Raw genomic sequence first — 27,630 nt, forward strand, 5'->3', positions numbered from 1 at the left:
GGTTGACACCTTCACAAGTTATAGGCAAACCTTTTATAGGAGAACCTCTAATTAAGTGTTTTAATTGGTCTGAACAGCCTAGAGTCAATTACGAAGTAAATCAGGAAATAGTTTCTAATAATTTAATTGAAAAGACACTACAAAGAATAAGTAAGCACAACGAAAAGACTGTGGAACCTCAGTACCATGTCGATGACCTGGTTCTTATAAAACAACATCTTCACAGCTCGACTCTGAAGAAAGAGACTCTTACATTTTTCAAAAATATGAGGGACCATACCGGGTACAAACGATGGTCCATCCTACGACATCATTTTTAGTAGGTCCCACAACTAGATTAGAGAAGGGGAAATACAATGTAAAGGATGTAAAATTGTATATCCCCCACATTTTGAGTTAACGGGTGGAGTAACGACCATCAGATCCCGAGTCGTCTTCGATGTTACTTCCAAAATAGTTTTCCTGCATCGAATTTCTTTAAGATCTAGAACTATCCTGTAATCTTATTGCTTAGAAAACCAGATATGACCATAAAATAGAGAACAAGTTAAGAGAATCACAGAAAAAACGTGATATCTTTACAAAATAAACTGAATAGAGTATTACATTAGTGGAAAATATAATATGGTGTGACTAGCTGAACAACCCTTATACCAGGGTGTATAGATTTTCTAGTATTTTATACCTTTTATGAGATGTGATACAGAGGAGAGGGTTTGTATATTTTTCTTTTCTTACTTCTCATTTGTGGACCTGTCTATTTTTTCCTCTTTTCATATTCACAAACTTCTATCGCTGAAGTCCTTCCTGATTCCAGTGTTTACTATAACCTAAATCTTATCTTTAGATAAGAAGGCCGAAAAATCAGACTACACGAACACACATCCACATATACACAAATATACACTTCTACGCAAACATTAAATTACATAAGACAAAGCCTGTCACAATGTGAGAACCACCTGGTGTTGTAGGGGAAAGTGTGTGTACATATGGAAATATGTACCCATATATAGGAAGCTATGACAGTTATACATCAAATATACATAAGAAGAGGTGCACATAAGCAAAGAGATAAGCATAGGCACAGAGATTAGCATAGGCACAATGAACTCATGCGCAAAGAGAGAGAAATGCACATAAGTTTATTGAACGGAAATGCTACATAACTAACAACTATAAAGCAGTAATGAGTAATGGATAAATAAGAAAAAGGCGTCAGCAAAGAAATAAAATTAAAGTAGGAGAGGAATTAGTCATTTTGATCATTAAGAAATGTCAGTGTAATAAATACTCTGATGAACTGAAGGATAGTGGGACGTAAACAGTATATGTAGACATAGTATCTATTGAAAATACAGGGTGTTACAAAAAGGTACAGCCAAACGTTCAGGAACATTCCTCACACACAAATAAAGAAAAGATGTTGTGTGGACATGTGTCCGGAAACGCTTAATTTCCACGTTAGAGCTCATTTTAGTTTCGTCAGTATGTACTGTACTTCCTCAATTCACCACCAGCTGGCCTAATTGAAGGAAGGTAATGTTGACTTCGGTGCTTGTGTTGACATGCGACTCATTGCTCTACAGTACTAGCATCAAGTATATCAGTACGTAGCATCAACAGGTTAGTGTTCATCACGAACGATGTTTTGCAGTCAGTGCAATGTTTACAAATGCGGAGTTGGCAGATGCCCATTTGATGTATGGATTAGCACGGGTCAATAGTCGTGGCGCGGTACGTTTGTATCGAGACAGGTTTCCAGAACGAAGGTGTCCCCACAGGAAGACGTTCGAAGCAATTGATTGGCATCTTAGGGCGCACGGAACATTCCAGCCTATGACTCGCGACTGGGGAAGACCTAGAACGATGAGGACACCTGCAATGGACGAGGCAATTCTCCGTGCAGTTGACGATAACCCTAATGTCAGCGTCAGAGAAGTTGCTGCTGTACAAGGTAACGTTGACCACGTCACTTTATGGAGAGTGCTACGGGAGAAGCAGTTGTTTCTGTACCTTGTACAGCGTGTGCAGGCACTATCAGCAGCTGATTGGCCTCCACGGGTACACTTCTGCGAATGGTTCATCCAACAATGTGTCAGTCCTCATTTCAGTGCAAATGCTGCATTTACGGATGAGGCTTCATTCCAACGTGTTCAAAATGTAAATTTTCACAATCAACATGTGTGGGCTGATGAGAATCTGCACGCAATTGTGCAATCACGTCATCAACACAGATTTTCTGTGAACGTTTGGGCAGGCATTGTTGGTGATGTCTTGATTGGGCCCCATGTTCTTCCACCTACGCTCAATGGAGCACGTTATCATGATTTCATACGGGATACTCTACCTGTGCTGTTAGAACATGTGCCTTTACAAGTACGACACAACATGTGGTTCATGCACGATGGAGCTCCTGCACATTTCAGTCAAAGTGTTCGTACGCTTCTCAACAACAGATTCGGTGACCGATGGATTGGTAGAGGCGGACCAATTCCATGGCCTCCACGCTCTCCTGACCTCAACCCTCTTGACTTTCATTTATGGGGGCATTTGAAAGCTCTTGTCTACGCAACCCCGGTACCAAATGTAGAGACTCTTCGTGCTCGTATTGTGGACGGCTGTGATACAATACGCCATTCTCCAGGGCTGCATCAGCGCATCAGGGATTCCATGCGATGGAGGGTGGATGCATGTATCCTCGCTACCGTAGGACATTTTGAACATTTCCTGTAATAAAGTGTTTGTAGTCACGCTGGTACGTTCTGTTGCTGTGTGTTTCCATTCCATGATTAATGTGATTTGAAGAGAAGTAATAAAATGAGCTCTAACATGGAAAGTAAGTGTTTCCGGACACATGTCCACATAACATATTTTCTTTCTTTGTGTGTGAAGAATGTTTCCTGAAAGTTTGGCCGTACCTTTTTGTAACACCCTGTATAGAAGCTGGTAAGTAGAGGAGGACTCTAGAGAGTAAACAATATATTAAAGACTGAATGCAAAGTTTAAGATATAAATCTATCTTTACCAGAAGATACTCAATTGTAGTATTAAAAACAAAGATTCCATGACTTACCAAACGAGAAAGTGCTGGTAGATAGACACAATAAAAAAACACACAAACACACAGACAAAATTTCAAGCTTTCGCAACCAACGGTTGCTTCGTCAGGAAAGAGGGAAGGAGAGGGAAAGACGAAAGGATGTGGGTTTTAAGGGAGAGGGTAAGGAGTCATTCCAATCCCAGGAGCAGAAAGACTTACCTTAGGGGGAAAAAAGGACAGGTATACACTCGCGCGCGCGCACACACACACACACACACACACACACACACACACACACACACACACATATATATATATATATCCATCCACACATATACAGACACAAGCAGACAGAAATGTATACTAGGGTAATGAACTGTGAGGCCTATTCAGAAAGGATAAGGGGGGCGTACGCGGCATTCACTATGTATAGGGCAGGCATACCTACGTGGATATAGGACGATCTGCGGCCTAAGGGGGGTAACTACCAGAATGGAAAGAGGAAGTGCTCTCATAAGGTCAACCCACAAGCAAGGGATAGGAGCTGATCATAGGAGTAGGGGACAGCATCGTGACAAAAGTCACAAGTTATATAAGGATTATTCTGGGAAGTGTGAATTCTACGAACGACTAGCATTATGATGTTTCATGGAAATAAATGAGTGTCAAAAGAACACTTTCATTTTGTCCAGAGTTCCTCCAAGCTACAAATAATGAAAATAGCACATACTAGGAATAGGGTCATAAACATCCGAAGTTTACGACTGGAGAGAGAGAGAGAGAGAGAGAGAGAGAGAGAGAGAGAGAGAGAGAGAGAGAGAGTCCTCACAATTCTTAAATATTAGTAAAACTGACTAAAAACACGAGTAAATACTCATGTCTTAAAAACAAAATAAAATAAAAAAAAGAGTAGAGAAACAATAAGCAAAAGATTGTTCAAGAGAGGACAGAGAATTGTTACTGAAAAAAAAGATATGTATATAAACATATGTATGAAATGTATACTGTTACAATATGAAATGTTATTATGAGTGATTATTTGCATAATGTCTACGAACAAAATATTGTGTGTTCGATCTGAGTGTGTAAGGAAGAACCATGGAGTTTATAGGCAGCTCTGCACTTATTGCGTCATTGACTATTGTTATTAAAACAAAGACAGTTGAAAAATAACTCCTGAAAACTCTTGATGTAACCTTGCTATAGGCAAGACTTATTTTCCAAATCATGTTAAGAAAAGTTATGGCATCAAAACCAACTTTCTTTTAACTGTAATTTGTTTCCGACATTCGACTGTACGGGAGACTTACCAGAAGTTATATATTTATGTTGAAAGTAACAGTTTTATTGTGTACGAAGGTCAAATACATCATTAATTAACAAAATGAAAAGTTTGTATGTCTGCTTATTTTATAAGTAGACAAGAGTCTAAAAATTCCTGTACCTTGTGTTATTCGATGGAGAAGAGGTCAACAGGGTGTCCAGCAGCCGGCTATCCAGTAAAGAATAGTGGCTGCAAATTCCAAGTAAGTCACCTCGTAAAGAAGTGGTTGGTGGTTTGGGGGAATGAACCGAAATAACCCAGATTCACACTCCACACTTTAAGTCAGAAACATTAGAATATGTCATAGCATCCACCTATTTCAAAAGCAACTTATGTCTTTTTTTTTGCACAAAATGATAAAGTGTGTCTTGTATTAAACCTGAATTATTGGCTTCATATGCAGCATTTTAGAGGATAGCAAGGAACTACTTCATCTTCACATCAGCTACGATGTTCTCTACAGTTTTCTTACCAATGAAACCTCCTTTACACATTTACCTGAGGCAAACTTTGTAATTTTGTGACCTTTTTTCTGTATAATTTCCTGAGTGTGTTTAACCACGTTGAAAAAGCCTTGAAATCAGTAATGTTTGTCTCACTTGCAATTCAGAGCACCCAGTCTCTGGGATCACCCATGGTAATAGTGCACTTACTCCCACAAGCAGCTCTAAATCTTTTTCTTTCACACTTATGTAAGTTTCCTTTTGGGCACATATTGCATACTTTGTGAATACCTTTCTCCCATAAAACAATTCATGTTCACATTTCATAAAATAAAACCAGCTTTACGCACTACTTGCATACAAGCATTTTCTCCTTTCTTCGTTTAACCAAGAAATTTATTGCCTTTACTTTCTCACTGATAGCTATTACTGTAAACATTTTCTTTGAGCCTGGAAGGTACTCATTTCTGTTCTGGACTTTAATTAGCACAACAATTGTTCGAACCACAGCTCACAGAATCGTCCAAATATTGCCTGTAACAATTCTACAATTTCAATGTTGACATCATTCAAATGAATGTCCAAGAATTATTAGTAAGACTTTTGTAGGTCATCAAATACTAGGTAATTTCGACTGCATGCCAGCTTCTTCATATTTCATCTTTGCAAGGACATTGGTAACTGGATTCCCCATTACTGTGAAATTCTGGAACCTGCACCAAGACAGATGCTATTAGCAAGCATAGACAAAGAAAACACAAAGAAAACCAAATCAGTTTCATCTCCGTTGTTAACATTTAGTGTTACCATGGAGGCAACTGCTATTAATTAAGGATTTCAAATGAGTTGCAAATTCGAGTGCAAGTAAATGTGAACAACTGCATCAGAGAAACTATCAATGGCAACCAAAATTAGCTTTACAAATTATGATCATGCTGTGTCATGTTATCTGTTTACCGATGTGCTGTCAACAAAGAATATGCCTGCCACTATTTGCACGGTGTATTGGCAGCTGAAATTTTTGCAGTGTTTCTTTTCATGGATTCTTTCTGTAAAAGAATTTCAGGGCAGGTTTCGACATGATGGATTGGACAGTTCCCTTATTAGTTTCTGAAACTACAATCACCCTTATCTGATTATGGTATTCCAACAGTTGTTAAGGCAAATATGGCACAAGTTATTTCGCCATCAGATGAAGACGAAGGGAAAGCAAGAAGATGAAGTTATAAAAGAAGACGTCAGATATTGCGAAGGGGTGATATTTTTGTGTTTGCTTGTGGTGAGCTACTTCAAGGGATGACACGTCTCCAACAGGGATGGTAATCACATCATCTTCATGAGGGGAAATCCCTGATCAGACACAGAAATCCACTGATATCCATTGATTGCTGCCTGCCTTGAGATGTGCTGACTTCCTAAGCATAGATATACAAACAATGGAAGCTTCTCATCAGAAATGTAAAATGAACTTCGAATTTCATTGCTATTTTGAATACTGAACTAAGGTGTTAACATAAAATGATTAATGTACGTATTGGTGCAGCAGATATAAATGCTGTTATCTTAACAGCATTCTCACTAGAGTCTGGCTACAGCTGCCAGCCTCTGTGCTTTTGTGTGTGTGTGTGTGTGTGTGTGTGTGTGTGTGTGTGTGTGGTGTGTGTGTGTGTGTGTGTGTGTGTGGGGGGGGGGGGGGGGGGAGAGGCATTTTTGACAAAGGCCTTGTTGGCCGAAAGCTAACTTTCTAATAGTCTTTTTGTTGTGCCTTTGTGACTCAGCATCTCCACTTTATGGTTAGTAGTAACTATTCTTTTCATAATATTGCTGCAGGATTCTCACTAAGTTATTAGTAGAAGTATGGGGTGGCAATTCTAAGTTTACAGCAATCTCAATTATGTGTATAATCCCCCACCCCCTTTGTTAATTGACAACATACTTTCCCTCAGAACTATAAAACTGATCAATTATTTGAGTGGAGAAGGTTTCATACAATGGCATAGAAATTACCAGCACTTCAGGGAACGAAACCCAGCAAAAAAAACAATGCATTTTGGAAAGATCTTAGATGTGTGGCAACACACCATGGCAGCTTCCTAAGCAGTGAAATCAAGTTTGTGATGTGCTTTTGTCAGCCAATCATACTTCACGTCACGTGATCTCGCCAGCTAAACACAATAGACATTCATAGCATAGGACATGTGAAGTAGTCAGCCAATAGCAACGACTATGTAAGTAGCGCGAACACACAAACAGAAGAAGTTAATGGTTTAAATTAATATGCGTACAGTATAACTAGAGGAAAAGCTAAGTTGTTACGAATAATACTGGTCTTTTTTAGCGTCTTTACCTTTTAAAATATATCAAATGAAAATGTACTGTAAAATTCTAAATAATGACATAAATGGCTGGTCTTCTGGGCCCGAAACTTTTCTAAGTGGCTGGTCCTCAAAGTGTTAAGTTTCATATGACAATCAAATGCTCTGTGATTTAAGAAATTCATCGTACATCCTCACACATGACATAATTCATCTTGAGTAAAAGGAAATTTCCTTGAAAGTAACACTTCTCAAAGCACCATTCACAATAATTTTTTTTTTCCTCGACCTGTTAAGAGGTGTAAACAGTTGTGGCATCACACTCATACAAGGCCCGTTTGTTGGTTTGTTGTTACAAAGTATTGCATAGTCTTTGTAATAAATCCTTAGACACATGTTGCTGTCAGCAGACACTTGTGTGCACATTGCATTTTGTTGTTGTAAATGGCATTTTTTTTTTGCAACTAAAGTTAGATTTTTTTATTTTTTTTTATGTTATTTCTCTTTTAGTGGGTTATGCAAAATTTTCTGTTAGAATATCAGATCAATTCTTACCAGTCAACATAACAAAAATTTAACTAAAAATAAAAACAATGAAAAATTCCCAGAATTCTACAATATTCTCATGTTTTGCCAGATGAAAAAATTCCTACGTTTTTCCCGGATTCCTTGGCTGTCCTGGGGGGGGGGGGGGTATACACCCTGTTAATCCATTAATTCTAAAGAATGCAAGGGCATGTAATAAAGTAAAGAAGATAATCATCACACTGAATGTTACACCTCAAACTCCTGGTATAAAACCTTTGTTCAGGAGATTTCCTATTAGCACCAAAGTCCACTAACAAAGACCCTTTGACTTGGAAGGATGATCCTTGTAAACATAGCCCAACCTGTACTCAATTCTTTCTTAAAAACAAATAATGTGCAATGTCTACTCACCTATGTCATATTTTGGTGCAAGAGAGGCTGGACATAAAAATAATTTCTCTTATGGAAAAGTTAAGTATGCTATTAACAAAAACACAACTTTTTACATTGTTCAGAAAGTCTTTGAAAATATTTCATGGAAAATTTGATTTATAATGTAGTTTACCAAGTACTGTGTTGGCCTCTATGTATTCCATAAATTCCTCTTGTAATTCGAAAGGAAATGGTGGCCATGGAAAGCGTGTACCACATCTAAAATTAATTAACTGAAAGGCATACTATTTTCCATTTTCAAGGTGCCTGGGGTTCACCTATTCTTAATGTATTTCAGATTGGTTTCGAAGCTTAAGGCTTCATCTTCAGGTGCCGCCAAGTAACTGTGAAAACATGAATGTGTGACAGTCAGGCCACTCAGTCATTGGGGATCACTCCCACATAAAACAAAGGAATGGGAATGCAGGACCAGCAACCACAACCCGCATGAACAGCGCGACACTTCCTAAGGGTCAGCCTAGTTTACAGCCCTAAAAATCACATTTTGTTTTCAAACTGGAACCTATTGTTTTGCTAGGCTGTTTTCTCCAATGCTAACAAAATCCTGAAACTGTAAATTGACTGGCATAAACAATTACAAACCTTAATAACTTTTTGCGATAAACACGGCAATCAAAAGCCTTTCCTGCAATATATGTGATGGAAGATGTAAAGTTACCATCTCACTATACAGTTGAGGCACTGGCTAGTCCATAAGCACATAAAGAAGACTGAGAACATTGATAGCTTTCAGACGAATCCTTTAGAGCTAATAGCATACACATACCTGCAAGGCTACATTGTTCCAAATGACTACTGCCACCACAACTCAACGAGGGTGAGGAGGTATGTAAGGTGGAGTGAGTGAAAGGAGAAAATGGGCAGGGAATGAGAGGGAAGGTCAGGGAAGGATGGCTGACAGCTGTGGGCGATAGCAGGGTGCAATGAGAGTGGCTGTGTTTGTGCCACAGTACTGTTTTATATCTTTGCACTCAAAGGAGGAGGAGGAGTTATGTGTAAGGATGTGGTTTGTCAGGTATATTTAATGAATGAGGTGATGGTTTTGGAGTCAGTAAGTAATAGTAGTGTTACTGTGGACAATAGGTGTCTGTCAAAAAGAGCCAAGATTCGTTACATAGAAACACAGCAACCAGCTACAACGAGGCATCGAAAATGGTTAAGTTTACAATATTATAAAAGTTGCTCCTCACCATTTAGTGGAGTAGTGGAGATGCTGAGTCGCAGATAGGAATAACAAAAAGACTGTCACAAATAAAGTTTTCGGGCTTCGTCAAAAATAGATATCTCTCTCACACACACACACACACACACACACACACACACACACACACACACACGCGCATACTGGTGTTGCTGAGTGAGTATCTCTAATTTACTGCAATCTCTGGCAAATGTGAAACATACAAAAGATGGGCCTATAGTGATTAGTTGGGTTGAGGCAAGAGATAGGTTCAGAGGAGAAGTTCTGGGATGGGCCCAAGAATTTTTAAAGGGGTTAAGGGATTAGGCTCAACTTCTAGGATGGGATTACTGTGGCAGGGATTGAAGGTGATAGAATCAGACTGTCAGCAGATATCTTCTGTCAAATAATCACTGCAGTCATCATGACAGTGAAGCCTTTGTCTGAAGGAAGGATAATCACATCAGGACTGTCTTAAAGAGGGACGCTGATGAAAAACACACACTATTTAAAAAATGCACCTAATCCACAGTTTTGGAGATACGGCAATGAAATTTTGTACCATGCTTTAAATGAAAGTAACACATTTACATATAAAATCCTTTAATTATATATATTCAACTTTTTAATGAAATTTGAAGTTTTATTTTCAAAAAATAATGAATGTTCCTTTTTCTCAGAAAGTATTCAAGAGCTTTCTACAAAAATTTCTCTGTTACATCTCTTTGTATGTTGTTTTTTGGAATAGGTCAAATAGGAAAATTTTCATATTTTTTAAATTGTAATTCCACACGTACAATTTTAAATTCGTGCAAAATTCCAAGCACTTTGCCCCATATCTCAGCTTGCAATCAGAATTTCAATTTGCTCTTGAGACGTTTATTAGGTTTACAGAAACGTGTACAAAATTTCATAATTCTAGCATTCATAGAATCTGAGGAAATGTACATAAACTTTAAAAAACAAACTTTTCAGGAAACGCAATTTAAAGTTCAACCTAACATTTTTCCTTATGTCACTTCTTCAGAAGGCACCACATTTGTACTCTGGGTCATCTGTCCCTTCAAGGCTTATCTTCTGGTTTCTTGTTGTCCGTCTTCTTTCCTTTACCAGGTCTTCAACTGTCTTCTCGGCTGCAGAGACACACTGTAAATAATTTTTTCTCAGGATGTCTTGAGTAAAATTTCCTATCTTGAAGCCCATTATTTCTAATACCTTCATCCTCCCAACGTTTCGATCATTAACTACAATAACTGCATCAGAAGTTGCAATTGTAGCAGATGCAAATGTGTTTTTAGGGCCATCGTTTCCATATGAGTGAATTTAGAGACTCATTTGGATTTTGGGTTTTGCCATGAACACACTTTTTGAGAAAAAACCTGGAAGTGGGCTTGACAAGATCCAGGGTACAATTTGGAAGCCTCTCCGTGTGTATGTAGGGGTTGTTATCCCTCTGAACTTGTAGATATTTACACCACCTCATGTGGCACAGATACACTTGAAGAGAGTCTGTCATCTTCTTTATGAGTCTGTTGTGTCCGTCCACCAATGCCCTTTCCATCTTCCAACTTTTTGCCCTTCACGTCACTGACAAGTTTCCTCAATCTCGAGCCCATTCTCTTCTGGATGTGACCGATGCATTCACGTTTCTCAATTGAAAGTTCTCCATGAGGTTTGCTCTCATTCACAGACTTGAATGCACTGGAGTCACCAACCCCAAGATATTTCACATATCTGACACCACGATCCTTAACAGATCTCTTAAAAATAATTTGCATACCAGCTCCTTCCATTCCATCACTAGAACCAGAAAATGTTTTGCTGCAGTTATGTCCTCTTACATCTTCTTCACATTATCCAAGTGCACAGTTATGGTAAAATTTGCTCATAACTTGAACATCTAGAACCTTCCGTGTCAATACTTATGACACTTGACACACCATATAAAGACGTATGCCCTCTTTTCATGAATGTACAGTCACACGACACAACAAGATCTGTTCTAACATGACAAGAATCATTCTCATCGAACGGGTCATTGTCTGCAACAGCTTCTATTGTAGCTGCTATCATACTGTCCTCACACACACCAGAAATTATGTTTTCCAGTACACAGTTTATTTGTGTAAATCTCAGACATGGCGCTGGCATATTCATTATTCCACAGAATAAATTTCCCCCTTCTTTCCCAACTACAATGCACCTCAATCAATAGGTAAATCTCATATTAGCTTCACAGTACTAGTTTTTACATTCAGAAGTTTTGAATGAGCTATCAGCATCGCAGTTTTTGCACAAAATATGCAGATTGGCTGCCAAGCCTACTCCCTTACCATCATCTATAAGCTGAATGTTATCACTACCACACGTCTTACAAACACAAGAAAATTTCACTGCTGCAATCAATAATTCAAGTTCAATTAATCTAAATCCAGTGTACTGAGATTCATAACTGTAGTATGCACCATTCACCTCACCAATTTTTCGCTTGGAGCTGCTAGGAGACGAGTTCACATTTTCAGCAGTGTTTTTACTTCGTACTTAGCCTCATTACTGGTTTGTCATTGTTTCTCACGTCTTCCATTCACTAACTTATTCAAACACAGTTTACTCAGATTTTTATATACTCTTTGTGATCATGGCATAACTGAATGAATAAAGAATCGAACACTTGGAGATATCTCCGTCAGTATCATGGAGGGGGGGGGGGATTGCTTCGTCATAAATGATGCAGCTAGTTTGTTATTGTTTATAATATACGGAACAGAGTCAAAGATGATCTATAAAACCAAAGAGTATGTATCACGGCCTTCTACATGTATCCCACACACGTTTGGTTGAAAGTAATACACAGAATCGTTGTTCACTGAGCTGGTATCGAAGTGCTGCTATAAGACGTGGGTGTGACAGGGAGGCCATGTCACACTTTTAATTAATTTTCAGGCACTTCGGATGCGATTTCAACATTGAAACTTTGGGAACTTATTGTCCACGAGTTGCCCTAACAAATAAAAAATAAATCAAAAATTGACATTTTTGGTCAATTTCATCAAGGTCTGCCCTTAAAGTTATGGATGACTGTTATTTACTCCACTGAGAGGTTTGTGACCTTAGGCCACACCTACTCCCAAACCCGCGCAACGCGGTTCGTACCAGTAAAAAACACCCAGTTTCAAGATCCATCCGAAGTATCCACCCACCAGATCCTACTCCTGTCCCATCACAATCGTATCATATCTTATCAGGGGCAGAGTCAACTGTGAAAGCAATCAAACACCAGCACAGCTGAAACTTTCGCAGAGCAGTTTATGTGGGCGTCAACCACCACCCAGATGTTCAACCAAATGAATGGTCAGTGCCAAAATGTAATAAAGAGCAGTTAGCCACTTAGTGACAGAACTTGTCGTGAGCACAATTCGCTGCTTCACAAGCTACACCATCTGGATTCGCCTCTCCTCCACCAACAACAGTTTCCCTGAATTACTTAGATGGCAATTGTCTTTGCCACACACCCATTGTCTCGGCCTCAATCTCCTCTAGTGCTTGCCCCTTACCCACTTTTGCCCTTGTCCAATGACCCTAACTTCACTCATCCTACCATCACTTTGTCCTCTCTGTAGTCTCCCCCTCTCAATTTCCTTCTCCCATTCCACTCTCCACTTCATTGTGCACTGTGAAGAATATCCCCCGTCTGTAGTCAGAATGAGCTCACCAGTATTACACTCTTAGCTTCTATGCCTGCTGCCTCTTCCTCCCAGTGATTAACCACATTTCTCGAACCCTCCCTCCTTGGCCACTCAACTCGCCACAATGCCAGTTCTCCAACCCTTCCTCCTGCTCCCTGGCTCTCTCTCCTTGGTCATTCAACTTGCCACAATCCCTCACTTCAGTACAGCTGCAGTGCTAGCACAATGTACTAAGCCAGAACACTGTAACTGAGCAGCTGCATGTATTCTATTAGTTCTTGAGGAGGATGGTCCTTAAAGTTAGCAACATTCTATCTTCTTTGTGTGCCCAATAACAACTCAACTACAGCACAAGAAGTTGTTTGTTACTTTCTCCTTCCATTATTTTTTAATGATTGATTTGGTTACTTCTGTCAAATCTCAGCATAAACTACAATTTGTAGCATGTCGCTGGCTTACCTTCACTAAGTGCATCGCCTCCATTGCCTTTGGATTCTTGCGTGAGAACATAGTCAAATCTTGCTTTAATGTCTTGCGCAACCTGGCTTCTTTAGGACTGTAATAGTAGCCAGGATACTTCCGTTTATGTTCCTCATCAGCTGCCCTTGAAGCTGCATAGTAAGTCTCTTTTCTTTCTGCCGACAGATTCTTCCACATTGCTCCCAAGCGCACAGATATTTCTTTATTGCTCTCCGCTGAAAATTGAGAATGGTTGTTAAACTTCAACTATATCTGGAATAAGATACTCACTTTTGTGCAGCATACAAAGTAGAGAGAGAATTATAAATAACTAACAGATTATGTTGACTTGTTGTAATTACAAACTTTCATTACATCTAAAACAATGAAATGTTTTTACAAAAGACAACATACTTGGCATAACATTAGTTCATTTGTGTTTCCACTGCAAACGCTTTGTTTAATGTAGACATCAATGTGCATGTAATTACTTGAATAAAATACTTTAGACTGAAATACTGATAATTATGGAAAGGGTAGTTTGCTACGCACCGTAAAGATGACATGTTGAATTGCAGACAGGTGCAACGAAAGGACCGTTACACGTCAAGCTTTTGGCCAATACCTTTTTTTCTGATGAAGGCTTTGGCCAAAAGCTTAATGTGGAACAGTCTTTTCACTGTGACTGTCTGCAACTCAACACGTCATGTTTACAGTGAGTGACAATATATCCTTTTCGTTGTTGCAGCCTGGACGTTCCATTACTTGTTACAATTTAGATTGAAAATTTTCAGGGAAAAAATTTGGGATTTGGGCTATTCCGTGCCAAGTGGTCTAATATCGAGAAATGTTCCCACATGACCATCATGGATTTTGATGAAATTTTGTATGAACATTCACACATGTTCTCAATGAACACTAGTAAAGCTTCAGTTTCAGAAATTCAAAACTTGCAGAGATATAGTCACTTGTTTGCAACCATAGCACAGCTTCCTACAGTGCATCCTTAAATTTTGAGCAACTGTGAGATGAGACATCTCTGTAAGTATTTGCATGAAAGAAATAAAACTTGGCCATATTATACAACTTTTAGAGCTCTTTAAAGTAAAATATTAAGAAAAGGATCTCTGAGCAATTTTCACATAGATAATTTGAAGCAAAGTTGGGCGAAAAAATTGCTGTTTAAAAAAAATGCAAACTTTAGTTTTTTATATCTCCAAAAGTAATTGTGGGATGTACATGAAACTTTGCACACCATACCTCACCAACACAAGGTCTTAGAATATAAAATTTAATTCTCCTATTGCTTTCCATTATTTCATAAATCTAGGGTGAAGTTGACGATTTTTCAAAAAGTGCTAAAAATGGTTATTTTTAGTCAAATTTTTCAAAAAAGTGTTTTCTCCAAACTCTTCTAAACTATGGTCATTATAAAGCGCATATTCTAAACTATCTAGAAAAGTGGATTTGGTTTTGCAATGCAAGCATATAAGGCCCTAAAAAGTAGCATCATCAAAGAGGCGCACTGGAAGTTTGAACACATTTTTCTGGCACTCAAATTATACCTGAAACCTTTTATTTTAGTGATGAGGAAAAAGAGCAGTTGGTCCGACGTTCTGAAGCAAAGCTGGACAATACCTCTCAAGTTTGCCTACACCATGAAGCCCTGTTATTGACACAACATGAGAGGTTACAAAAAAAATGCTTAAATCCCTTTGGGAAAGTGAATCATTATGTTAAGGCAGGAATTCGCACTCTTGATACTAAAACAGCTAATAAGGCTTCTGATATGTTGAAGAAGCAGCTTGTTAATAATATAAAGCCAGATCAAAAAATTTGTCCGGCTTGCAGGACTACCTAAAATAAACACTTGGACGAAGCTTTATCAGCCTTATCATCACATTCTGATGAGGACTTTACACCAAAAGAAGAATTAAATAGTAGCTTATTGTCTATCAGTATTTCACCCCTGAAGAGAACAGTAAGCTACAGAGATAAGCCCCAATATGTGAAGAAGAAAATTCAGAAGGCTCAAAATGAGATTAAAAATAGAATTGTAAATGCCATGGGAGTAAACTGACAAATTGAAGATGCTAGTGAAATTAAGGAATGTGGAAACTGTGCCAACTATGCACATTTGCTGACTGAACTGAAAGCCAAGATGCAGAATGCAATTCATAAAGAACAGATGCAAATTTTAACCTTGGAACCTGTAAGTTGGACTGTCAGACAAACAGCAGCTCAGTTCGGTGTGTCCGAAAGAATGGTGAAGAATGCTTGGAAGCTTAAGGCAGAGAAAGGCATTCGGGCACTTCCCGAAAATAGGCAAAGCAGGAAATTACCAGCAGAAGTTGCTAGTAGAGTGCGAAATTTTTTTGAAGATGATGAGTATAGTAGGGTGTGCCCTGGAAAAGAAGATAGTATCTCAGTTAGACTTTTAGATAGAAAGACATACATGCAGAAAAGATTGTTACTTTGCAATTTACTGGAAATGTATGTTATCTATAAGAATATAAATGGTCCAGAAATAGGGTTCTCAAAGTTTTGTGAACTTAGACCCAAATGGTATGTAACAGTAGGATCAGCTGAAATGCATGCAGTTTGCATGTGTGCAATTCACCAAAATGTTAAGCTTATGCTTAGCAGAGCTGGTATACGTGAAAATTCTTAGCAAGGCATTTTGCAGTCCAAACTTTAAACAGTGCATGCTACATTGCTATGAAAGGTGTCCTGGGCCCGAAGCTATAGCATCTGAAATTGCCAGCTATTTCCTAGATCATGAGCCACAGGAAGTTATTGTGTTTAAGCAATGGATACATACCGATCGGGCCGCACTGGACACGAAGCAAATGGTAGTGGATGAATTTATTGAAGATGTAAAAAATAAAATATGGAGTCTGTTATGCCATCATTACATTGCCAAGCATCAAAGCTTGCATCTTAAAGGCCTTAAATGTCATCTGAAAGACGAAGAACTTCTTGTCCTAATGGATTTTGCAGAAAATTATTCTTTTATCATTCAGGATGCTGTGCAAGGCTTCCACTGGGACAATAGTCAATCAACAATTCATCCATTTGTTATCTACTTTTGTCAAAATGAGAAAGTAGAATCTTTAAGTTTTTGCATTATCAGTGATTGTTTGCGGCATGACACTATTACAGCTCACGTTTTTATCAAGGAGCTCATTAAATATATAAAAGCACAGTTTGCACAGATATCCCACATTCATTATTTCAGTGATGGCTCCAGTGCCCAATATAAAAATTTCAAGAAGAGAGGTTTAAACTTGGACAAACTGTAGCAGGCACTAGAGAAAATCATCATTTTTTACGTATTCATGAAACAATTCAGGTCAGCAGAGTTTCAAATGATTGTTCATCTTTTCTAGCTAAAATGGGTCACAGTAATGAAGGAGGCATATTAATGTCTGCTCTCCAACCAGGACAATACGTTTCATGCATCTATGAAAATGTGTGGTGGATTGGGAATATCTGTGAGACCCCCACAGAGCAAAGGGATGCATTAATAAACTTTATGCATCCACATGGTCCAGCAAATTCATTTTATTGGCCACCAAGAAGTGACAAGTGCTGAGTTCCAGAACACCACATTATTGCAGTTATTCCAGCTCCATCAGTAAATTCATCTGGCCGGCAATACACCATTCCTCTTGATATTCATCAGAAAATTAATGTAGCATATCAAAAATTGAAATAGGTTAGAGGAACAATCTAAGGAACCCAAGAGTGTCTTCTAATTTTACACAGGGTACTTAAATAATTTTACTATCAGGCTTGGGAACCTGTGTAAAGAAACCCTTATCAGGCTTGGTATGTTTAACCAACCAATTTCACATGTTTCCCTAATAACTTTAAGACAAAAATTCACAGGTTACAACTCCTAGGTATTAAAATCTCTGCAATAGTGATTGGAAAATTTACATCACTTGATGCATGATTCAAGCAAACCGATTCTTTTTTGGAAAAATGTTTTATACAATTGAATCCAAAAATTAGGTCTTAATTTTCCACTTGTAAATATTTACAATTTTGAGAAGTACAAAAAATATGATGCTATTATTCATTGAATTCTTTATGATTTTTTTTTCTTTTCTTTTTTTTACAAATGAGAAGAGTTGTATGCAGATGAACACTTACGATAAAAGCAGAAGGGCTACTTCTCATAGTTTTCAAGTTTTTCTGACAGTCTCATTGACTATTTACCAGATCTTTTTATTTCAATTATTCGAGGCACTAATAGACATTTATTAGGCATAATAAAAGATTTCAGGTGTAATTTGAGTGCCAGAAAAATGTGTTCAAACTTCCAGTGCGCCTCTTTGATGATGCTATTGTTTAGGGCCTTATATGCTTGCATTGCAAAACCAAATCCACTTTTCTAGATAGTTTAGATTATGCTCTTTCTAATGACCATAGTTTAGAGGAGTTTGGAGAAAACACTTTCTTGAAAAATTTGACTAAAAATAACCATTTTTAGCACTTTTTGAAAAATCGTCAACTTCACCCTATATTTTTGAAATAATGGAAAGCAATAGGATAATGAAATTTTATATTCTAAGACCTTGTGTTGGTGAGTTATGGTGTGCAAAGTTTCATGTACATCCCACAATTACTTTTGGAGATATAAAAAACTAAAGTTCGCATTTTTCTTTTTAAACAGCAATTTTTTCGCCCAACTTTGCTTCAAATTATCTATATGAAAATTGCTCAGAAATCCTTTTATTAATATTTTACTTTAAAGAGCTCTAAAAGTTGTATAAGATGGCCAAGTTTCATTTCTTTCAATCAAATACTTACAGAGATATCTCATCTCAAAGTTGCTGAAAAATCAAGGATGCACTACAGAAAGCTGTGTTATGGTCTTAAACAAGTGACTGTATCTCCGAAAGTATTGAATTTCTGAAACTGAAACTTTACCAGTGTTCATTGAGAACATGTGTGAATGTTTATATAAAATTTCATCAAAATCCATGAGGGTCATGTGGGAGCCTCTACACCACTTGGCATGGAATGACCCATTTTCACTCTGCAGCGGAATATGTGCTGATGTGAAATTTCCTGGAATATTAAAACTGTGTGCCGAACTGATACTCTAACTCGGGACCTTTGCTTTTCTCAGGCAATTTCCCTACTGACTGAGCTACCCGAGCATGACTCACAATCCATCCTCACACCTTTATTTCCGCCACTACTTCTCCTACCTTCCAAACTTCGCAAACTTCTGGAAACAACTGCCAGACTGTGGTTAAGCCATGTCTCCACAATATCCTTTCTTCCAGGAGTGCTGCTTTTGCTAGGTTTGCAGGAGAGCCACTGTGAAGTCTTAAAGGTAGAAGACAACGTACTGATGGATGTATTAAGCTGTGAGGTTGGGTCACGTGTCGTGCTTGAGTAGCTCAGTTGGTAGAGCACTTGTCTGGGAAAGGAAAAGGTCCTGAGTTTGAGTCTCGGCCTGACACAAAGTTTTAAGCTGCCACGATGTTTTGGCAGAATTAATATCTAAGTCACTGCTAACTTATGCACTATAAACACCCAAGCTCAATTTTCAATATATGACTATTCCCACATTATAAATTACTTGCTCAGTGCATTTCATTTACATTCATTTCGCTAAGTTTGTCGAAACTGCAGATTGTTGTCTATTTGTTGTGCATTATCACAAGACAGACGAATTTTGTCGGAGGTTTGATGAAGGACTTTTTGCAACTTGTTTGATATACTGATTTTATTACAATGTGAGCAACTAGTCACACAAATGTAACACATTGATGCATTTGTAATAAAACTCAGATGAAACAATTTTTTTTAAGTTCAATGCCATGTATAGAAACATATTATTTGACTTTCATAGTCAACATGCCATTAAAATCATTTTTTACAAATGTAAATAGCATCGGGGACAATGTATGAGGACTGGTTGGTTGGTTTAAGGGGGGGGGGACCAAACTGCTTGGTCCTTGGTCCCTTGTTCCCAATTAAAACAATTCCACAAGGAAAAGAATAAAACAAACAAGACATACAGCACATCGGGAGAAAGGAAAAACCACCAGAATGACAGAAGGGCAGCAAACACTGCAATGGACAAAACAGGACAAGAAAACCACAGAGAGATGCAAGAAACAGGTAAAAGGGATTAAAACAAGAGTCAGACGACCATGGCTGACTGATCACAAGAATAAAAACGATAAGCCAGCCACTCTGCAACACATTAAAACCTCCAGCCTAAAGGCACTAGGCCACCGAACACAGAGGGACATGCGCTAAAACTTGGATAGAATGATTTTTTTTTTAAAAAAAAAACACGCCCACACATATAAAACGTAAAACTAAAATCAGCCTATGAGGTGCAGTAAGCTAAAATTAATGGTAACAAGCCCAGTAACCGAAGATTTTGTCGCAGGGTAGCCAAAGCAAGGCAGCACAACAGAACTGTCAACCAGGCGCCACAATGACATTGGGGAGGGGAGGGGGGGGGGGGTGTTCACAGTGCAGGAAATAGCCATGGGTCCCCCAATCATCCAAGTGTGGCCAATGCAGAGCCGGCAGAGAACTGCAGAGTCTGGGCGAGAGACCCGCATGGATGACTTCCACACATTCATAGTCTCCTTAATGGCATACAATTTTTTGTACAGACTGAGGTTATGCCATTCAATCTCCCAAAGCCAAAAACCCTTGCAGTGTAATGCTGAACGCAGATCAGTTTGGGTTGGGTTGGGTTGGGTTGTTTGGGGGAAAGACACCAAACAGCGAGGTCATCGGTCTCATCGGATTAGGGAAGGAAGTCGGACGTGCCCTTTCAAAGGAACCATCCCGGCATTTGCCTGGAGCAATTTAGGGAAATCACAGAAAACCTAAATCAGGATGTCCGGACGCGGGATTGAACCGTCGTCCTCCCGAGCGCAAGTCCAGAGGCAGGTCAGTTTTCAATCTCCAAAAGCAGTTTCCGCATAGCCTGTTTGGCCAGCCTGTTAGCAAGCTCATTGCCTGGAATTCCGACATGTCCTGGGGTCCAGACAAACACCACAGAACGACTGGATCATTCCAAGGCACAGACTGACTCCTGGATGGTCGCAACCGAGGATGGCGAGGTTAGCACTGGTCGATAGGTTGTAGGCTGCTGAAGAAGTCACTACAGATAAGAAACAACTTGCCAGTGCATGAACAGATGTACTCAAGTGCACGAGATATAACCACCAGCTCTGCAATGAAAACCCTGCAGCCATCTGGCAAGGAGTGCTGTTCAATATGGCTGCTGTGCACACAGGCGAAGCCAACGTGACCATAAGCCATCAAGCCGTCAGTGTAAAGAACTTCAGAGCCCCAGGACATGTCAAGAATTGAGAGGAGGTGACAGCAGAAAACCACAGGAGGAACTGAGTCCTTAGGGCAATGTGACAGCTCCAGACGAAGCTGCAGCCTAGATATACACCATGGAGGTGTATGCGAATGAACCCGGAAGGAATCTAGTTCACACAGAAGGGATTGGCTGCGAACTACAATCGTTAAGCCCTGACCTGGGCTGCCAATGTGGGAAATGAACCGCCATGGCTGGAAAAAGGAGACGGTAATTGGGATGTTCAGGAGAGCTACGGACGCGTGCGATGTAGCTGGCGAACAGTTGTGCATGCCTGATCTCGATGGAGGGACCCCAGCCTCCACCAGTACACTGGCACCAGACTCATCCTAAAAGCTCCCGTCGCTAGTCGAACTCCACAGGGGTGCACTGGGTCTAGCAACTGCAATGCTGAGGGTGCCGCTGAAACATAAACCAAACTCTCATACTCAAGGAATGAACAAGGGCTCTGAAGAGTTGCAGCAGTCTAGAGAGATCTGCACCCCAGTTGGTGGTGCTCAGGCAGCAGAGGACATTGAGGTGCTGCCAGCACTTCTGCTTAAGCTGGCGAAGGTGAGGAAGACAAGTGAATCGGACGTCAAAAACCAGTCCTAAGAATCAATGTGTCTCCACTATAGTGAGTGGAACATCATCAAGGTAAAGTTCTGAGTCTGGATGAATGGTACGATACTGACAGAAGTGCATGGACACACAACTTCATGGCTGAAAACTGGAAGGCATGGGCTAGAGCCCATGACTGCGCCTTGTTGATGGCTCCCTGTAGGTGCCACTCAGCAACACCAGTACTGGAGGAGCAGTACAAGTCGTCTGCATACAGAGAAGGTGAAACAGACGGCCCTACAGCTTCTGCTATACCATTAATGGCCACTAAATATAGAGATACACTCAATACACGGCCCTATGAACCTCATTCTCCTGGATATGGGGGAACTATGAGAGGCACCAACTTGGACACACAAAGTATGTGACAGGAAATTTTGGATAAAAGTCTGGAGCAGGCCCCCGAGCCCCCACTCATATAATGTAACAAGGATATGATGTCCCCAGGTCGTGTCAAAAGCTTTTCATAAATAAAAACAGGCAACTTGATGTTGGCCTCTGGAAAAGGCTGTTGGGATGGCAGACTTGAGGGACACTAGATTATCAGCAGTAGAGCAACCCTGGTGGAAACTGTCCTGGCATGGAGCCAGTAGGCCACATGACTCCAGGAGGTAACACATCCGCCGACTCACCGTACGTTCTAGCAGCTTACAAAGAACATTGGTTAGGCTCATGGGCCAAAAGCTATCCACATCAAACAGATTTTTACCATGTTTGAGCACGGGAACAATAGTGCTCTCCTCCCATTGCGACGGGAATACACAATCACTCCAGATGCAGATGAAGATGACAAGGATATGTCGCTGGTAGTCTGACGAGAGATGTTTAATCATCTGAGGTGGATCCGATCTGGCCCAGGAGCTGTGTCGGGGCAACAAACAAGGGTGCTGAGGAGCTCCCACTCTGTAAATGGCATCTGGGTAGGCATCCAGGGGAATGATACAGAGGAGTGACAGGGAAGATGGGGAAGTGTTCACTACCACGCAAGTCATCTTGGGCTCTCCAGTGGACAGATGGGAGAAGTCCTGGGCTCCAAAGTGATGAATCAATGGGCAAGTAAGTACCATGAGCCATGATGAAATGTGCGGGGGGGGGGGGGTATTTAAGAGGCAGAGGTCAGGTGAGACAGTAAATTTTCAGCATCTCTACCTGCCAGTAAACATGGTGCCACCACACAAGGGGTTATGGGTGTTAAAATCTCCCAAAAGTGCACCATCTGGAGGAAGATATAGGCTGCAGACGGTTATTTGCTGTGTCGTCCTTATCCTGACGGCCAAAGCTTCAAGAGGAGTTTGAAGTGAAGGGACACAGGTTTACTACATACTGAGTTCAGCACACAGACACAAACTCCACCCGACACTCTATTATATTCACTGTGGTTCTTGTAATATCCCCTATAGCCGCGGAGGGCAGGGGTCCACATTGCCTAGAATGAGGTTTCCTGGAGATCCATGCAGAAAGCAGATGTTAAGCTTAACAGTTGTCGTAGCTCAGCCGGGTGGTGGAAAAAACTGCCGCAGTTCCACTGGAGGATGATGTCGTTATGAAGCTGGGAAGGCATAAAGCAATAAATGAGGCAGTTCACGACTCAAGGTCACCTGATGCCACTGGCTAAGTATCTGAGCATTCTATATCCATTGTGTCCGAGGGTCCGATGAGATCTAGGTCCTCAGCGAACGCCAGAATCTACAGCTCATCCTCAGATGCAGTGCTTGTAGGTAGCGGTGGTGTGGGTCCCACCACAATTTCCATGTTCTTGGGGTGTCTTCTTCTTAGATTTCTCTCGTTGCTCCTAGGGTTTCTCTAGCTGGGTGGGCTTCACTGATCCAGTTTCCAGGACTGGGAGGATCTTGAAATCCTTTGACCATCTGCTTTTGGGCACTTCAGCCACTGGCGGGTGTCCTCTTACCCACTCGTAGGAACTTCGCTTCACCAGCTGAGAAGTGGGGATAGATGTCCCTGATGGTTGGTGGGGGGGGGGGGGGGGGGGGACTGCTCCCAAAGTAGGTGGTGCGGCAGCAACAAGGATAGGAATTGCCTCCACCATCAAGGTGGCGGGTGTAGTCTTGTGGGCCTGACGACCAACTGTCAATTGCGGAATGGATGAGGCTGGAACCATTGTTGTAGCAGCGGCATAAGACGATGTCATGCGCACATGATGGAGCATTTCAAACTCCCTCTTAGCCTCAGTGTAGGTTAGTCCGTCCAGGGTCTTGTGTTCCGTAATTTTCCATTCACGAAGTATTGGGATTTGATGGTCGTCCAGAGTTGTGACATATGACGCTGGAAGTACAGTGGGAAGACATATGCCTGAACTTCCAGCACTTAACGCACCGATCGGAGGAGGGAAATATGGCTTTAAATCACAGTGGTGTACCATCACCTTCACCTTGTCGGGTAATGTGTCACCCTCAAAGGCCAAGATGAAAGCCTTGGTGGCAACCTGATTATTCCTCAGACCCCGATGGATGCACCAGACAAAATGAACACCTCGTCGCCCTAAACTGGCGCGCAGCTCGTCATCTAATTGCTAAAGAAGGTCCCAGTGGAATATAATACCTGAACCATATTTTAGCTCTTATGGGACATGATGGAAACAGAAACATCCGCCAGATTGTCACAGGCAAGTAATGCCTGCGATAGGTCAGAGGATGCTGTTTTTATCAAGACTGACCCAGATCACAATTTGGACAATCCCTCCACCTACCCAAACTTGTCCTCTGAGTGCTCCACAAAAAACTGAGGCTTCATCGACATGAAGGATTCCCCATCAGCTCTCGTACATGTGAGGTACAGGGGCGAATAAGGTTTGCTGCCATCCTTACCCTATGTTTCTCCCATGCTGTGGCCAGGGATTTGGTGTCATCCTTCTGTGTATTAAATTGAGACCTTGAGTGCTTAGAGACTGCTGGTGTTTGACCACCAGCAAGTGATGACGTTGTATGCTTCATGGCATGGCATCCGCTCTGCTGCCACCCACACCGACCAGGGGTCCTCCCCATGGGCGCCACCCGGCCTCAGCAAAGGCCATCTGGCATGATGGCCATTTCCGGGAGTCCCCATGCCACAGGTAGATGGGCATCTACTCCTTGGCATAAGTGGGGAATTAACGGCGCAGGCATCAGCAGAGCGATCCCTGTGTAGTCTGGGGGCTACAACCAATAGGGTACATGGCGGCCCCACCACAACGGACCGGCTACTGTGCCAGATACGACATGTAAAGAAGTCCACAATCATTGTCGGCACAGAAAACGACACCGCACAGTGGATGGAGGAAAACGCACCCACATGACCTTGCCCAACAGCTGGAAAATGAGCAGAATTACAAATCCACAATGATAAAGTATGCTACAGATCTCAGTGCACAATGGACACGATTCACTATGTAGGGTACCCTTCCCCAATTGGCTCGCTCTTCGGGAAAATTTGGAAGAATGGAGGTCGAACGCTACAGGGGACCATCACAGAAGGCCAAAACATTTGAGACTACTTTTAGTCACCTCTTACAACAGGCAGGAAAACCTCGGGCCTATTCTAACCCCCAGACCCGCATGGGAATGTATGAAGAGTAAGGCATTTCAACTACCTCAGAGACTGATTAAAGATATTGTCAATCTCCCTCAGAAACTCGAGATATTGAAAATCTCTTTTAACCTCAATGAATAGCGAACATGGCTTCACAAAACAACAGCCAATGTGTTTCATGAACTTATTAATAAGAAAACAAGGACGGTCCAGCACAGTAGTTTGGAGGACAGAGGTTGCAACCATGTAGATTGCCACTGAAACAGCTGTTAACTTAACACAAAAATCCCTATATTTTAACTTTGTAATCCCTTGTCAGACTAACGAAAGACTCATGTCATTGAATTAGTCTGATGCAAATCTGTTATTCTGGTACAATAAAATATAACATTTTCATTTAAAAAAGTAGATGACCTTATTTCATTGATTAATGAAGTTGTAAAAGTGCATTGGCTTTTATTTCATGAGCCCTTGTCACTATTTACTTAAGTGAAGAGAGATTACAAATGCCATTCAATCCAAACCTTTCATACAAATACAGATTTAAGAAAGAATTGTGGAGACCTTCGGTTTTAGTAGTATTATATTCCGATTATTACAATTTCTCTAAAACTAGGAGGGAATATTAGTAATGAGTTTCACTAATCATCCACACGTAAAAATGGATGTGGATGTCGATGTGTGTGTGTGTGTGTGTGTGTGTGTGTGTGTGTGTGTGTGTGTGTATTTTTGTTTTCCACATCTCCTAAACCACTGGACCGATTTCAACAATACCCCTTCCTATCAGGCAACAGTCGCTGTGGGGGTTAATAACCACATGCCTATCATAGTTCAGGAGAATGATGTCATAAGCAATGAGATGTGTGAAAAATGCTGCACCATGCATGAAGTTTTAATACATTTCTTGTTTACTCCTAAGACATTCCTACAGTCAAAATCACTTAAGGAAATCCCTGACACCAGCAGCACTTTTCACAGCTGTAGGTAAAAACACTTACTGTCTATAGATGTATGAAGAGGCGTTATCATAGAAACGTTTATGTAAACACATTGTAGACATGCAAAGCAGCTACTCCAAGAGTACAGAGACTGTCCAGGAGTAATGACATCTAAATTTCATTTTGTGACAACATGTGTTACGTCTCACATAAGAAGGAGAAATTTCTACCACTACATGTAGGAATTTGACATAGCAGGATTGTGGCCTACTGAAACAGGTTTATTGTTGCATTATACTGTTGGCTACATCAGTCAGGACCCCGCAGCTGTCACGCAAATGTGGATGGCCCAGAAGTCCTATAATTGAGATACCACGCAAGTAGCACATGAGAGGGCAGATGTGTTGTGAACTTGGCCACATAGCATTGTTCAGCGAAGCTGTGTACCTGGAGTCAAGAAATGTGCCTGTTTGTAGGAAGATGAGTCTCCACACCAACAGTGTGACACAGTCTGGAGCATCACAAACCGTCTTCACAGTGTCCACTGTCACGGCTTACACTAACATAACAGCAAAGAGAGGCATCTTGACATTGGTGTGCCACAAATGTAACAGAAGCAACTGCAGATCATAAACTATAGACTTTATACCACATGTGGTCATACTGTGACATCATTAGCGTCTATCGTGTGACTGTAGGCAGTAATTTCATTTCAACAGCTTGCTGTAATTGAATTTCTTCTTAAAGAGGAAAATGTGGTGCTGAAATTCACCTCAGACACTTCAACATGCCTATGGGGCTTACTGCATTTTTGAAGCTCTTCCATGCATTGTGCGATAAACGTCATGGAAAGATCATCCTGCAACAGGATAAAACACGTCATCACAATTCTCGTGCCACTGCAGGGAAGGTCAAAAAATTTGTATGAGAAACTCTTCCACGTCCTCTGACTACCACCTTTCCAGTTCTTTTCAGGAAGAGATTCAAGGTCAATTCTATGAGACAGAACTGATGGCAAAAATGTGTGCAAGGAAATGGAGGTTATGTTGAAAAGTGACAGAGTATGTAGATCAAGATGATGTACTTTGTCTAAAAAGAAAGATTAAAAATTTGTTGCTCATTACTTTCTACAGCCATCACATGTCACAAAGAAATTAAAAGAGAGCATCTTCAACAAAAAACCAATAAAAGCTGCTAAAAATGAGAAGCAGTGGATTAAAATCAGTTACAAGAAGTATAATGAGGGCAGTGTCCTAGCACTGTTAGCTGATAAAAGGTTCAGCAGTTGTGATTACAGACAAAAGTGAGAACATAAATAAGACACTCAATTTCTTTCAAAATGATACTGGAAATCTCACATTGTCCCACATTAATCTAAAGCAGCAGCAAATACAATATTTTTTTTATTTACAAGGCAACAACATCAAAAATTAACAACAATGAATCCAGCAGTTCCAAAGTTATGCGCCTCATCAAAAATCCATAAAATTAATTTCGCTGTCACACCCACTGTTAATTCAATGGATCATCTAGGTTACAAAGCTGTGAAAAAGCTGCAATCAGTTTTACAAAACCAATACAAATTTCAAACTGCTTATTCAGTAAAAAACAGTTACCAAGCAACTCAAGACATCAAAGAACTTCGGGTCCCAGTCAATGCTAAACTTATTTCTCTAGATATAGTAAACTTACACAGCATCATACCCATCACAGAACCTGTAGATATAATTAAAAATAATTTATTAAAATATCGACAATGTC

General features: G+C 40.4%; 1 protein-coding gene across 2 annotated transcripts in view; it reads right to left on the bottom strand.

Annotated features, from left to right (window-relative positions):
- LOC124805190 (protein tramtrack, beta isoform-like) overlaps positions 1–27,630 on the bottom strand; it is a 149,460-nt gene that overhangs the window by 16,107 nt on the left and 105,723 nt on the right. For both annotated transcript variants that reach the window (XM_047265687.1, XM_047265686.1), the window contains exon 10: positions 13,432–13,667. In XM_047265687.1, coding sequence (XP_047121643.1) covers positions 13,432–13,667 — 236 coding nt within the window. The remainder of the gene's footprint in view (positions 1–13,431; positions 13,668–27,630) is intronic.

This window comes from Schistocerca piceifrons, chromosome 7 (genome assembly GCF_021461385.2).
Source record: "Schistocerca piceifrons isolate TAMUIC-IGC-003096 chromosome 7, iqSchPice1.1, whole genome shotgun sequence".
Classification (NCBI taxonomy): domain Eukaryota; kingdom Metazoa; phylum Arthropoda; class Insecta; order Orthoptera; family Acrididae; genus Schistocerca; species Schistocerca piceifrons.